Source organism: Engraulis encrasicolus, chromosome 4, assembly GCF_034702125.1.
Source record: "Engraulis encrasicolus isolate BLACKSEA-1 chromosome 4, IST_EnEncr_1.0, whole genome shotgun sequence".
Classification (NCBI taxonomy): Eukaryota; Metazoa; Chordata; class Actinopteri; order Clupeiformes; family Engraulidae; genus Engraulis; species Engraulis encrasicolus.
In genome coordinates this window covers 31,967,146-31,982,414 of record NC_085860.1, presented here as the reverse complement: position 1 = coordinate 31,982,414, position 15,269 = coordinate 31,967,146, and the positions used below count along the sequence as shown (strand labels likewise).

General features: G+C 42.0%; 1 protein-coding gene across 4 annotated transcripts in view; it reads left to right on the top strand.

Annotated features, from left to right (window-relative positions):
- The first annotated feature begins 8,000 nt into the window (after positions 1-8,000).
- The window catches only part of si:ch211-1e14.1 (UPF0606 protein KIAA1549), an 88,723-nt gene continuing 81,454 nt past the window's right edge, over positions 8,001-15,269 (top strand). For all 4 annotated transcript variants that reach the window (XM_063197215.1, XM_063197214.1, XM_063197213.1 and 1 more), the window contains exons 1-2: positions 8,001-8,187; positions 9,007-9,322. In XM_063197215.1, the coding sequence (XP_063053285.1) occupies positions 9,187-9,322 (136 nt within the window). In that variant the 5' untranslated portion in view covers positions 8,001-8,187; positions 9,007-9,186. The remainder of the gene's footprint in view (positions 8,188-9,006; positions 9,323-15,269) is intronic.

Below are 15,269 nucleotides of genomic sequence, written 5' to 3'. Positions count from 1 at the left end.
ACCCACTCACCTCCTCTCTGGCCCCCAGCCCAGGCCCGACGCTGCTCTCTGACAGAGACCCACAACCAAGCCTGCTTAAAAAAACCCACACCTGAAACTTGAAGAAGGGGGAACATGGTGGAGGTTGGTAGACGGATGGATGAACAGACAGACAGACAGATGGATGTCGAGATGCCACAAGGGCTGCTGGCATTAGAGGAGGATCTGTCTCAAAAGTCAACTGGCCCGCTGGGATGGCAGGAGAACATGAAACAGGAATTAAGGAAGGGTACACATGTGTACAAAAGGATTTTTCAGTGTTTTATTTCTCTTTTTTCATTTTATTTTTAAGGAGGTTTCCTCCTCTTAAAAGGGCCAGTTTCTTTCCTTTTTCTGTCTTTTTTAGTTGGGTATTATTTCAACTGACATTGGGGGAAATACATTTCTTGAAGTTTATTTCTGCCATGACTTTTCCTGTGTTCAACAGAGTTGCTGCACCTGAAAAGTTCCACTGGATAGAATGTGGATTTTCAGAGAGTTCCTTCAATTCTTCAATCAAAACATTTTTTTTTGTTTCCTTTTCCCATTTTTTTAGTCGAAGGAAAAAGAAACTGTGCTTTCTTTTTCAACAGAGGTCACTTTTGTGGCTGTTTTGAATTCCTGCGAGAACTTGGAGATGGTGGAAATAAGGATACCTGCTGCTCTTCAAAGATTAAAAAAATAATAATAATAATAATGATGGCCTTGAACTGTCTTAGGACGTTTCCAAATCATTTGTGGCATGCGTGGGGAGACCGGCACCGGTTCATCTCTCCCGACGTGGCACCTGGAGAAGTCTTCTGGAAATAAATGAGAAAAAAAAGACAAAAGATGTTAAAAAAAACTACTTTTTAATGTATTTATAGACTTTTCCATTTTACATTCACATTTAGAAGAAAATCAAAAACAAACCCCATTTGTAGAATGTAGCAGCCTGCACCAGTTTTCATTTAACAAACAACCTTTCTGATACCAATAGACCTTTTTTCTTCTTTAAATGTGATTGCACAAAGTGGTTATAATAACATAGGCATGTACAACGTGATTGTGTGCGTGTATGTAAGTAAGCGTGTGTGTGTGTGTGCTCAGGCACATTTGTGCTGGTGTCTGCCATGTGTGTGTACTCCACAGTCCACCATAATCAGCACCTGTGTGAATATCTTATATCTTCATGGTCTTACAGTAGGTTCCTCATCGTTCCTTCGTAGTGCCTTACAGATATACCGACACCGTTTACTTCACTTGCAGATTTCTAGAAGAATCCAAGACTAGTTGTGACAGTGTGACAGATGGTCTTAAGTCAAAAATCTTTGTCTTAGTATGTTTTTTTTCTAATTGTAGGTCTTAGGCGTTCGCCCCGTTATAACTCACAAGCATGCAGTTTTTTGTTGTTGTTGTTGTTGTTGTTGTTGTTGGCTTTTCCTTTTGCCTTGCCATTTGGAAATTAGCTTCCTTGAAGAGTCGTCAGCTTTCCTCGGATAACAAAACCAAAGTTTATAAGTCAGACCTTTGCGGTACATCTTGGGAGTGCGGCTGGTTTTGCTGTGATTTGCTCCCTGTATAGTACATTGTGTAGGTCTTGTCTCAGAGCTACATGTGCAGAATTCCTGAAGGGACGTCCTAGGCACTGGAGAGACACAGTTCATACTTTGCAGTACAGTACAGTATAGTACAGTAAATATGACAGTACTAGCACAGTACAGTATAGTACAGTGAATATGACAGTATGACAGTACCTATGAAAGTACAGTACAGTAAAGATGCAGTCTCAGTAATATCACTACAGGATAAGGGAGGCTATAGGCAGTTCAGATCAAACTGGTTTGTGGTAAAAAAAGGGATAGCTTTGCGTTGTTTGGTTGGCTAAAGGGGATACTGTTGGAGGACATCAGTTGGTGTCCCCTTGGGAGATGGTCACTGGAAAGAACAAGAGAAAGACAGACAGACAGACAACAGGACAGAAGTAGAGGCCAGGTTCAGTAGCAGGAGAGATGGGAGAGGAGGACCAGAGGTGGCTTATGGGAGAGCGCTAAGGGAATGACGAGATGGTTGATGGAGAGGTGGAGTGGAAAGGAGAGGAAAGGCAATTCCACGTCTTCAGAGAGAGGAGTTAAGATGGCATTGAGCATGTCGGAACGGGATACTGAGAAACACCTGGGAAATCACTGAGAGTTGCGCAAGAACGCATACTTTGTTGGTATCTTTGTTGGTATCTATATTTTGGGTTTTGCTTTTGTTTGAAGTTTCTTTTCATTGTCTGTTTTGGTCTGTTCCTGTGGAAATTCACGGAAAAGTGTATAGCTGGTCACAAAGTGTGTGCATAGTCTCACAAAACACACAGACACAACAGATACTCTTGAGTTCTCACAGGACTTGATGAGGGTATAGTAGTTACTGTAGTATAACAGGAAGATGCTCCGCCATTCCAATGTGGGCACTGCGAACACCATCCCATGTTGTGAGAAAGGGACAAGGGATATTTAGGAGACCTTTGGGCCAATGCTTGTATGTGTACGTGTTTGCTGCTTAATTTAACGTTGACTTGTCTATTAGCCAATGATTTGTTTCTTTTTTTGAGTTTCCTGTTGCTATAGTAGTGGGCACATCAGAGCCACAAGCTGGTTTAGTGAACACCCCCCTATCATGCCATAGTACTTGCATTCATTTTTTATTTACGTTAAGATTTTTACTTAGCTATATAGACATGCTGTTTTATTATTATTATTATTATTATTGTTGTTGTTGTTGTTATTATTATTGTTATTAGAGATTGTTGCAATAATTATTCTAGATATTTTATTAGTTAAAGTTTTATTGTAATTTTGTTTTAATGCATTGCTATCTTGGAGGTGTTTCGTGTGTTGGCAGGTGTTGTTAAGTATTACTGAGAGGCAGTGGTGTGAAGTTAACCTGCTGAGTCAGTGCAAGTCAGGGGACATATTTGGGGGCTCGACCGATAGCCGAGCTGCTCCGAGTTTGACTGTAGGTCCTCTTAAAAGAAAAAAAATACCCAAATACGTAAGGCAGAGAAAAGACAGCTATGTATTACCTGCTTTCAGTTACTGTTTTATTTTTAAAGCTTGGTTTCAACATTGCTAGGCACACAAGTCTTCTCGTCATACTAGTGTTTGTGCTTTTGCTTTTTTTGCTGATCCCTCCCCCTATCCCCCTCCACTAGCCACTCACATGAGTCCTTGCAAGAAGAAGTGGAAGCGTCCTCTGCTGCCCGGCCCTGAGGTTAACACACCTTGCTCATGGCTCATGTTTTGATCCATTCTGCTGTCGGACGACTACTTGGGTTCCCCAAACATTCCACTAAAAGAGACAAACACACAAGTGGCAAACACACACAGTAATGTTTATTTTGCGCCCCCTGCTGACCAAAAGAGGGGTTACTAAATTGACATTTTATCTCTCTTGGCCCACCAAAGAAAGCTGCCATGGTAAAGGTGCAGAACTTACCCATGCCTTGTCTGTCGGACAAGTGGAACTGCACGAAGCCAACACTCAACAGAGTGAGATTATGTTAAGATGCATACAGTTATATGGCTGAGTTGAAAGATAATCAATGTTATTCAATCAATATGACATGATTTGGTTCACTTGGAATAGTACACACTTGTCTCAAGAAAAAAAAAAAGTTGTTCAGAGAATGCGATCCTCTTATCCAAATTTGTTTTTTTATGTGTTGTATATGTGAATTAAATGTTTTGGGGGTTTTTTTTGTTCTCTTTGCTTTGAATTTACTCAAGATGTAATTAAGCTTTATTATTAATGTTGTAATCAAATTAATTTGTGAAGTCAAAAATTAGGAATGATGAAAGGTGGCTGTTAGTTTGCCACATATTGATCTTCAGGTGAACTAACACACAATTCAGACATGTCGACTTGTACAATTCCAGTATGAAACAACTGTGCGGGAAGTCACTGATCAAGTTTAGTGTAGTCTTTAGTTGAGAGTCTGTAAAGAGACTGAAGGGAAGCTACACATGATCATGATCTCAACATTGGCTACCTTTACATGAGACATTTAATTCAGAATGAACTCAGATTTAATTCTGATTAAAGCTTAATTCCGCTTTGAAAACGTCATGTAAACACTTTACAATTCGGAATCAAATGAAAGATCATAGTAAACTCGACGGAACTATTTCATTCTGAATGATTAATTCAGAATTAACAACGTCATGTAAACGTAGCCACTGACACGTTTCTGTCTGAATACAATAGATGCAATAAGCCTGTTATTGACCAGCAGAGAGAACAATTTCAAAGCAGCTGACTACAGTTCTTCCAGATGCTAATGCTGTCAGCATTTGACATTACAGATGTAAGACCCGTGGTTATTCATTTAAAGAGAGGCCCACTGAACCCTACTACATGTCTTTGTTTTGTCATGTCCAGTCAGAAAGATGTCACATTATGTTGTTTGTGATCATTGTGTTTTATTTGTTTGCTTTTGTTTTAAAATCAGATGTGTGGGCAGAATTAGTTTCATACAGTGACCTTGTAACTACCAAAATGTTAGTGCTGAATGCTACAATGACTGGCTGAGTTTTTTTCCCCTGTCATGTTCTGGAGTATACAGTAGACCCTCAATATTTTATTGTCCATTTTAGGATATAGTAGTGATGATCTTTGTATTAAAGGTTGCACTTCTGTTTGACAATTTGCCTTTTTGACATAGCGACCTCTGTACTGCATAGAAGACAACGGGATCAACTCTTAAAACACAGATGACAGGCAGAAGCTGCAAAAAAAAACAGATCAGGGCCAGACAGTATTCCTGAAACAGACTAACCACATTCTAGATAATATGAGTTGTAGCAAAGGGGAGTAGAGTTGCCCCGTCGGGACTCAGACACAGACTGTCTGGGCTACCAAACTGGGGCTCTGACCACTACACCAAAGAGCCAGGCTCGATAGTGTCAGCCAGAGGCAGTCAGAGCATACCCACAACCCTAGTGTTGGTCACACCATCATATGAGCCTATACTGCGCTTCTTGCTCTATAGACATCTGCATTGCTCTGAACACCTGACCTTGTCTCAAGGTGTCTGGTTTGCCCAGCGTTGGGCAGGGGCTGGGCCGGCGCCGGGCCGGGACGGGCGGGGCTCTATAGCTGCCTGACACTGCCTGGAATTGCTACTGTGGTCACTTGACTCACTTACACTCTCCCAGTCCCAGGACAGACAGAAACACATTCCAGAAAGCATGGTCGAATACGCCTCTGCTCACAGAGGGTCCCTGCTTCTGCTGAGACTACTTGAAGCTTTTTTTTTAAAGAAACATCTTTAAAAGGAGTGTAATGCTTGAGTGCTCACCCTTGACTGAGAGCTTTTATTTTAGCGTTGGCTCACTGCTACAGTATAACCCATAGAGCGACACATCAGTGAAAAACTATGGAACAGTACCTTCAGTAAAAAATTATCCATTTGTTTCCAGTGAGGTCAGTGTGTGTGTGTGTGTGTGTATATGCGTGTGTATGCTTGTGTGTGTGTGTGCGTGCCTGCGTTTGTATGTGTATGCCTTCATGTTTTTTCTGTGTGTATGTGTGTGAGAGGATTAATCTTCCCATTGGTTCCAGACTGGCTGGAAAACCGAAGTAAACAATCAGAGACAGAGAAGGTTGACACCTCAACCATAGCAGTCCCTTCCATCCACTTTTCATCGACTCTTCCTGATCAAGTTTCTTTTTTTTCTTGTAGTTCTCAGTTTGTGATCAACGGCATAATATCAGCTACTGTGGTACAATCAGTCAGTGGGCGCACACACACACACACACACACACACACACACACACACACACACACACACACACACACACACACACACACACACACACACACACACACACACAGGACATTGTTTCAGCTCTCATCTCTCACTAAACCTCCAGTAACCTCCAAGGTCTGTCAGATGCTGCCAGGTGTACAGTAGTCATGTGCTGCCACATTGTGGCCACCTCAGCTGTGGCCATAAGTCATGGAGTTTGCTACAGCAGTGGCAGTGGAAGTGGGGGCATATACCGTAGGCTACTGCCACAGTGGATCACAAATGTCCCCTCATACACGCACACACACACACAACCAAACAATACATACGCACACAAGTATGGTGGGTTGCCCTGGAGTGAATGTGCCCCTGGTTTTCACCAGTCTGGGGGGTGGGTGGTGTGTCTTAACCAGAGACGGTGAAAAAGGCACCTAGAAAACATTTGTCTCTACCACTCATGTACGTACACAGTATGTAGCAGCAGCAGAGACGAGCTACTGTGCCCACCCCTTGTTCCAGCTATCTGTTCCACGTGTTGCCCTTTTTTTGTAATCGCACAGACAAGCATTCACAATATATATTATAAAGTTAAAAAAATGCAAATGAGAACAAAAAAATGATATTTTTCTATGACGTCTCAAGAAGACTTAAAAAGAAAACATTGATCTCCAGAGTCTTTTTTAAAGTCCTTACCTGTGTGCATTGCTGTATGGGTTCTCTTGTCGTATTTCCTCATTGGTTGTTGTTAAAAGTTATGGTGTGCTGCAAATATCTTCATGTAGTCTATTTAACTCTTTGGGTTCATTTTTTTTATTTAGTTTTTTTTGTTTTGTTTTTAGTTCTTGTTATTTTTAGCTTCGTTTTATTTTGTTTGCTGGTTTGTTCATGTGGGGGTTTAAAACGTGTGGCGTCTTCTGATTTCAATCTGTTGACATAGCATTATGAGTAGGCTATCCAGTTCCTTAGACAAAACTTTTCAAATATGTTACAAGAATGGGTATTTTACTGGCTTTATAGAATGTTTAAAATAAATACAAAACGACAATGACAAGAATGATTTAACTCCTAACAAGTTGAATACTTGCTACTAAAGCGCTTGTGTTAACCATTACAATGTTGTGTGCTTCTCTTTTATCATTTTCGTTGTAGAAAAATGGGCGAATTTACATTAGGCTTCTACATCTAAGGATAGCAATGTGCGCAGGTCAACAGATGGGATTGTGAAGAGGAATATAGTTATTATTTTAATTGGTCTATTACTAACTGTAGGGGGAGAGGGAGCTGGTGACATGATGACCTATTTTATAGCTTGTTATTCACTGTTACTTTTGATCATTTTTCGGTCTCCGAGGTGAATCGAGTTAAAATGAGAATTGGTATGCTCACATATGCATATTGTATATGTGTAGAAATGTAATCACACTTTGTCTTGCATTTACATTAAACTGTTAAGTCACAGACCTGTTTTTGCTTCTTCATTACCTTGTCTTTGCTTCAGCAGCTCACCGATGTTTGGCTTACTTCAGAGAATGCTTCCTGTAGTGAAAATCATACAATACAACTCTCTCAGTTTGAGTTCTTAAGTAAATATACATACAGTTAGAGTGCCATGCCTAGGCCCTACTATTAACTGTAAGGCCTAGTGCTGAAATAGGCTTCAGGAAAAACAGGCTGTCCTGCAATAAGTGTGCTATACGCAGCGTTCCACACTAGATAGCGCTGTTCGCACAAAAAAAGGGACGCTTCGTTTTATTTTCACAATTTGTGCGTGGCATTTTTAAATATAAAATGTCATGTTCACCTCGCGTTACACCTGCAGCACGTAGACATCGTGCAATGCATTACAGATAGGCCTATTGCTTTTACTAATGCTCTTGTTTACTAGTCAAGTACTCTTGCAGGCCTAAAGCTTTACTCTTTGGTAGACTTAGCACATACACAACGACATAATAACAATCGCCTACCTAACCTGTATAAACATTTATGTCAGCTAGATAGTGCGTGAGCCTCTGACCCTTTCTCTATCTGTAATGTGGTCTTTCGTTGCCGTGTAACCACAGACGCCGAAAGGGCAGTGAGTCCAACCAACTTGATGTGACAGTCTAACCTTTTTGAAGGACAGTGCCCACCTCCAATCAGACTGCGGTATATCGAGATGTAGGTCGAATCCAGAGAAATCAGGGGTGGAGTCACGAGCTCAGACTTGTGGCCACCGCTCTGCAAGTGAGTGATGGTCCAAGAAAACGAAGAGGAAAAGGACAGTTATCTCCTGAACAATTTACCGTTATGTTAAAGAGAACTTGGGAAAAGTTAGGATCAGACGCTCGGCTGGTGTATCAATCACACTAAATGGACACGGGTGTCCACGCGCAAATATAACCAGACCATTTGAGAGGTGAGCTTTGTTTTGTAACAAGATGAATTAATATTTCTGTATGGAACATATTGGAGCAGCTAGCTAGCCATGTCTAGTCATTTGCTCCGCCTCACTTGTAAAAATGTTTTGTTGCTGTGTAATGAACCATAGTTGACTGCACTCTGGCAACTAAATAAGTCGTGAATGATATTCAAAGCAAGCACGGGTTTGATTTGAGAGCCATGTCTCTAGGATTTAACGACGCATGTCCCCGTTACTTATGGATGCAATGAGGCTCGGAGTTGGCGTCCAGGGGGGGGGGAGTATCGCCGTAATAATATTACCGTTTCAAGCGTGCATTTACTCATATCAGCCTCTTCTCCATATAGTTTGTTGAGCATTTGTCACATAATCCCCATTGAACAGCACCTTTACGTATTAGCTTCCAGATACCTCGGCAGAGTTAACGTTAGATTAGGTGCAAGTTGTTAGCTAAATGACGTATTTGCCTTGTGCGGATGCATGCGGCGGAATGATTAGGAGCAAATCCCATATTCTTTATATATATATATCTGACTTGCGACCGAAATCGTATGCAAATGAAACAAAGAACCCAAACTCGGGCTCAGCCTGTGGCTTCCTGTCCATTGGTCACTGATAGTTGAGGTAAAGCATGAGGTCATACGGCTTTGTATTATCTGTATTGCATGGCTGTGGTGGTGGTGGGCAAAAGTAGGCTACTTCTGTACGCTACCACCACGTTTCAGACGTAGTGCAACGTTACATACAGATATACACAGTGTATTCTTTAGACTTTAAATAAAATAAATAAAAGTACATTCTTGCATTTGTCTGCAGCTGTAACCTACTGAAGCTGGAACGTAACCTACGGAAGCTGGAACGAAATATACTAGAGTGGGATGAAACCACGAGCATTTTGAGGTGACAGTGAGTGGTCTCTCCTGGTTGGCACCAGGACCTTCGCGAGGACATCATCATCCGGAATGAAAACTGATACAATGGCATGAGAGTCGCCCCATGGAAGGCTTAATACTTGGCACGAGCTCAGTGGGGATGTCCAAGTGCACCTTGCCCCATTCAGGATGCTGCGCGCTCATCCTTGGAATAATGATTTTGGTTCCTATGGCGACGGCAGACACGCATTCTGTGGAAGGTAAGATACATGACCTGAAACTGCTGCAAAGCTCTGTGCTTCCTTCTGTAGGTCTCAAAACTAGAGCTCAACAAGTTAACATCTGAAGAACCTGCAGCATTATACTCAAAATTCTATTCGATTTTAGACTGGAATGACGACGGGGTGGGGGTGGGACTGTAGAATTGAGTCCTCTACATTGAGTAGAATCAGTGGTGTAGTCCAGTGTTTCTCAACCTTTCTTTAGGTGAGGCACCCTTTCAAATCATGAAAAATTTCAAGGCACCCCAAACCAACAAGCCGCAACATGGCATCACATCCGATACCACACAAGCTTAGAAAAGTAACACATCAGCCACGTTTCCGCGGCACCCCTGAGGGGGACCCGCGGCACCCCTGTTGAGAAACACTGGTGTAGTCTACTTTTTTATGGTGGGTATACTGTATACTTGAGCACCTTTTGAAGTGGGTATACTGTATATATTTGTGCCCTTGAAAACAATGGCTCAATCAATTTTAAGTGGGTATACTGAAATCCCTGAAATTTAGAAGTGGGTATACTCCGTATACCCGCGTTCTACGTAGACTACACCACTGAGTAGAATGTATTGAGTGAGGGAGTTCTTTGACTTTGTGATGGGCCCAGTTAAAGCTGTCAGCGAGCGGCGCTGCCAGTGACGAGTGACCACACTATTAGAACACCAGTCGCACATGGCAGAAAGCACATAATGAAAGTGAAAGCCCACCTCGGTAACAACTCCAACACCCATTGTCATTGTGACACAGCACTCCACAGCACACAAGTGCACACTACAAAATTGCATTTATGCCTCACCAGTGCAAGGGGCAGCCCCCAATGGAGCAGTGTGACAGAACAGTACCATGCTCAGGGTACCTCAGTCATGGAGGAGGATGGAGAGCACTGGTGGGCCCTGGAGGGTCGGGAGTCGAACTGGCAACCTTTGGGCTAAAAGTCTGACACCCTAACCACTTACCCATATGACTGCCCTCATGATAGCATGGCTGCCCTGATGACAGCGTAAGGCATATGACTTAGACAGTGCAATATATCGAAACAATATTTTAATGCCAGACTGTTTGACCATTCCTGAGGAGAAGTGTTTCAGCTGAAGTAAACAGTGTATAAAGGGCTGTGACTTGAACCTTGTGAGTTATGTTGTAGTCTTGGGAGTCTTAACGATACTAGGAGTAAGGAGATACGGTAAGATCAAGACAAGAGGGGAAAGGCTGGAGAATGACTCAGTGTTCTGGTCAGACAAACACCAGGTGCTAGCTAGCGCCAGCCACTTACTGGAAGACGCACTGTGTAACCTAGTAGCCTGTTGTTTATTTGTGATGTCAACCTGGGATCACAACGTGACTGGGTGACTGCTACTCTTGCCCTGTGCTACAAGATAACAGTGTGAAATATTGCATGTCTCCCTGAAGTGAACTGAGAAGGGCATGACTTTCAAATGTTTCAAGGTCATTGCTCAGAATACTCACACTGTTTGTGATCACGTGAGAATACATGCTAGCCTCTGTTTAAAGATCCCTTGCACCTTAAACAGTTTATTCTTTTTTTATAGATTATTTTTGTCTCCTGCCAATCTAAAAAGTAATATTTTCTGATCTTGTGTTTTATAGACATTATTTGGGACAATATGGTGGTATAAGTTAGGGGTTATAGATCACACTAATTCTGATTCTGAGGAAACTAGGGATGCAAATTATCGATTAATTCATTAATCATTTGTTGATAGTCTTATCGATCGACTTACGATTAATTGATAAGTGGCGTTTTCCCCCGAAATCTCAATGTTTCTCGGGAAAAAAAATACAAAATCTAAAAAAATTTATAAAAAATTGAGATAAAATACCACATTTAAATTAATTCTATTTCAATTCTTTAATCCAAAAGTGATTTAAATATGGTCCAGAAAGACAGATGATACGCCCTGAAGAAGGCCATAAGGGCCGAAACGCGTAGGCATTGTAGCCAAATAAAAATTTAAAAAAATTGCAACCTTGAGTGCCTCAGCATCTGTCTTTCTGGACCAAGTTTGAGAGCCCCTACACTGATGAGCACCAAGGAAAAAAGGTGAAGACCCAGAAGCACTCCAATTACCTGCTTGTGAGTGATTTAAATATTCCCACTATTCACACCCCTCTTCACACACACTTTTCACATGCCCATATCACCTGGGTCTCTTGTCAGTTGAACTGTCGATTAATTGCGATTCATGTTTTTTAATCGATTAATGCATAATTATTAATGCATAATAATTAATGCAACGATAAAGTCGATTAATCGATTAATCGTTTGCATCCCTAGAGGAAACAAATTATTTAGCACGCTACACCTCAGCACCTGCTCCCCAGAGGTACTTGGCTTTGTCGTTGTTTTGGGTTTGGTGCTTCTATTACTACTTTATTACTACTGCTTGTAAGCAGCTTTCCCTCCTGGCTGGCATACAGTCGCAGTAGCTATTCTTGCTGATACTGAATGAGACTGCTTAACCATGGTCAGGCATGAAGCCAAGCTATTTACTGCCAACACAACCATCACCATACGTTCCTGATTCGTGAGCCCTTTTTGTCTTGCGTTCAGTTTCTGCTGTGTGGTTGACAGATTTTCTTAATCAGTGAATTGGCACACCGACATTACTGTATATTGTAGTAGAGACTGTAATTTGTTTACAGTCTGCTGTATTTAGAGTTGTCAGGGGGTGGGTGGTAAAAATATTACTGCTTGGTATTTTGTCTATGGGGCTGGTTACAAACGGCCTATAATCTAAAGCACTCAATATCAACCATTTGCTGTATGGATGAGCGTCATTGTTCCTATATGGAAGAGCGTCATAGTTCCTGTATGGAAGAGCGTCATGGCATGAGTTGGCAGAATCTGCTGATCAGCGAACAATGATAATGTAATTTTAAAAGTTGTGGAAGACCTAGGCACTCATCTTCTTTGTAGTTAAAATGCCTTTATTTTAAGGGGCACGATGTTGTGCATTTTAACTATAAAGAAGATGAGTGCCTTGGTATTTTACAACTGATAAAATGAACTAAGCCTGTCACCAAAAAGCACCATCTTTACAACATTTTTACATAGTTCCTGGTAGCACTCCAACTGGACCTGATTCAGTGATAATGTAATGTGAGCTGCTGGTACGACAAAGGGAACCTTATGAGGTATTCAGGACTCTATTACCTTTTTTCACCTGCCAAAATGACTCGTTGGTGTTCATGTTACTAGCCAATCACACAACCACTAATGGGTTAAAGCGGCCAGTTTGGCTTTTTTACCAGCCAAACTGAATTTTCACCAGCCTTTGGCAGGTGTGCGGGTGTTAATCCAGAGCCCTGGTTGTATTATTACCATTTATTACATTACACTTAGCTGATGCTTGTATCCAAAGTGACTTACACTTATTTAGGTACAGGGTATAGGCCCTGGAGCAATGTGGGGTTAGGTGCCTTGCTCAAGGGCACTTTAGCCATTATGAAGGTGCTGGTAAGGGTGGGATTTGAACCTGCAACCCTCTGGTCTAAAGGCAAGCGCTCTAACCACTGAGCCATGGCTGCCCCAATTGCATGACATTATCAATAGGCCGTCATCCATAAGCCATAGGCAGGACGGGACATGTGATATGATAGGCCTAGGTGGTGCTGCTGCTGCCCAGGCCACTGGTGAACATTTGATTCCCCCGTGGAGGCTTGAGGAGCACATCATCGCATCACAGGAAGTCCAGTCAGATAAAGCGATAATGGAAATCTATACCACTCAACCCCACCACAGGCAGGCAGTCCCCACTCCCCAGACCCACTCCTCGCCCACTGCCGCTTACCCTAAAACCCAGAGGAGTAGCCAGAGCTCACAGTCACAGCATCAATCAACTCCCCAAGCCGAGACCTCGACACCATCACACGAGTGCAGTAGATCAAGAAGGTCAACCGATTGGTTGAGTAGACAGTGCATTTAGACTGAAATGGGTTATCTGATCAAAGACTTAAAAAGGGCAACTTTGAGCAGTAAAAGGCTGCACTTTGTGTGTGTGTGTGTGTGTGTGTGTGTGTGTGTGTGTGTGTGTGTGTGTGTGTGTGTGTGTTTGCCTAAGAATGTGTTTGTTTGTTGTTGTTTCAAATATTTTGTTGGCTAGACCCCCGTCCTCCTGTCATTCTGTGCCAACATGCTTCTTCCTCTATTCTACACACACACAGCACGCACACACACACACACACACACACACACACACACACACACTCTCTACTGTACACACTAATGGCCCAAACATGAACGTGCCAGTCAGTCAGATGGTGGCCCATGTGTCTCCACTGTGTGTGTTGACACGAGGCCATGAGAGTGGGAAGCACCCTGATATCACCCTCTCTGTCTCCAGGTAGGCAGCTCAGAGTGAGGGACATAGGAGGCAAAGTATTTTATATAATGTCCTACATCACATATAGCTGTAACAGGTTACTTTCACTATGTGAAAACCTAGCTGTCAAATCGAATTGAATGGAGCGCCACCCTGGTGGCATCGTTTTATAAACTTCCTGTCTTGAGCTTTTCCAAATACTTCTCCCTCTGCTGGCCCACGAAATGCCCTACCTCGCTGGATAGTGGAGGGTTTATCTGCATCTCGTTTTATATTCTTCTTTTTTTTTCTTCATTTTTTTGGTTTCTCGTTACGCTCATTACTCGCATTCAAACCGATTCAGATCACTATCTACTTCATATCCAAAGTGGCGGTGGCTTTACGAAGGTCACATGACAGGGAAGGGTCAATAAGTGGCGGCAGCCTCCTACTGAGGTCATGCTTTGTGTCACTAGCTAAACGTCAAAGGTGTCAAAAGTAAAAGTAAATTAAGCTTAATGGTGTACCATACACTAGCACATGATATTACATTGCTGTTACACCATTTATGCCTTTGTACCTAATGAGATAGCGAGACTGTGTTGTTTTTGAAAGACAAGAACCCATCACAAACTAGATCCAACCAGCGCAGTGTCAGCTGATCGTAAAACAAGTACACAGGTCTATTGGTTACCCAGATAAGTTACCTGTGTTGGAAGGGAATTGTATTTCTTATTTGTCTTATTACATTCTTATTCTTATTTCTTATTTTTCACTTTTACTTTTGACACCTGCTGCATGCCTTGTTTGCATATTTCTTGTCTCATCTAAGGGAAAGGAGGACTCAAGGAGGCTGAGTGAGCAGACTCCCTTGTGTTAAATCACAAACAAAACCTCTCAGTCCCATTGTCACGGTGACATACCACTTTATGGTGCACAGCACACAACAAAATTGCATTTATGCCTCACCCGTGCAAGGAGGCAGCCGTAAACAGCACCGCAAGAGTGCAGTGGGGCAAGATGTTACCTTGGTCTGGGTACCTCAGTCATGGAGGAAGATGGAGGTGAATACTCCCCCCGCCTTCCTGGCAAGTCAGGATTCAAATCAGCAACCATTGGGAAACAGGCTTGATTAGGGCTGGGCCATATGGAAAAAAACGATATCACGATATGGATTACTTTCTATCACGATTACAATATATATCACAATATTGCACAATTACATACGTTTTCAGTTATTCTCTTTATTTGCTCTTTATTTTTTTCATGTCGCAAAACAACCTTTCTTTAAAATGGATCTTTTTATTGTTATTTTCACAGTTGCATATACAGTAGTGTGTATTGTGACAACATCAAATGTAATTAAATGATATTCAGTTGTATACAACTGATAAAATTACTATCACAATATAAACGATATAGGAGAAAGGTCCCGATATTCACCTTTATATCACGATAACGATATCGTCATATTGCCCAGCCCTAGGCTTGATATCCTAACTGCTTACCCATGACAGGCTTCTCCCTTTTATGTTTAGTTTATCATAAATCGATTTCTTACCGATCAATATAGTAATGTCGCTCATGGCTAAAATGTCCCAGCCATA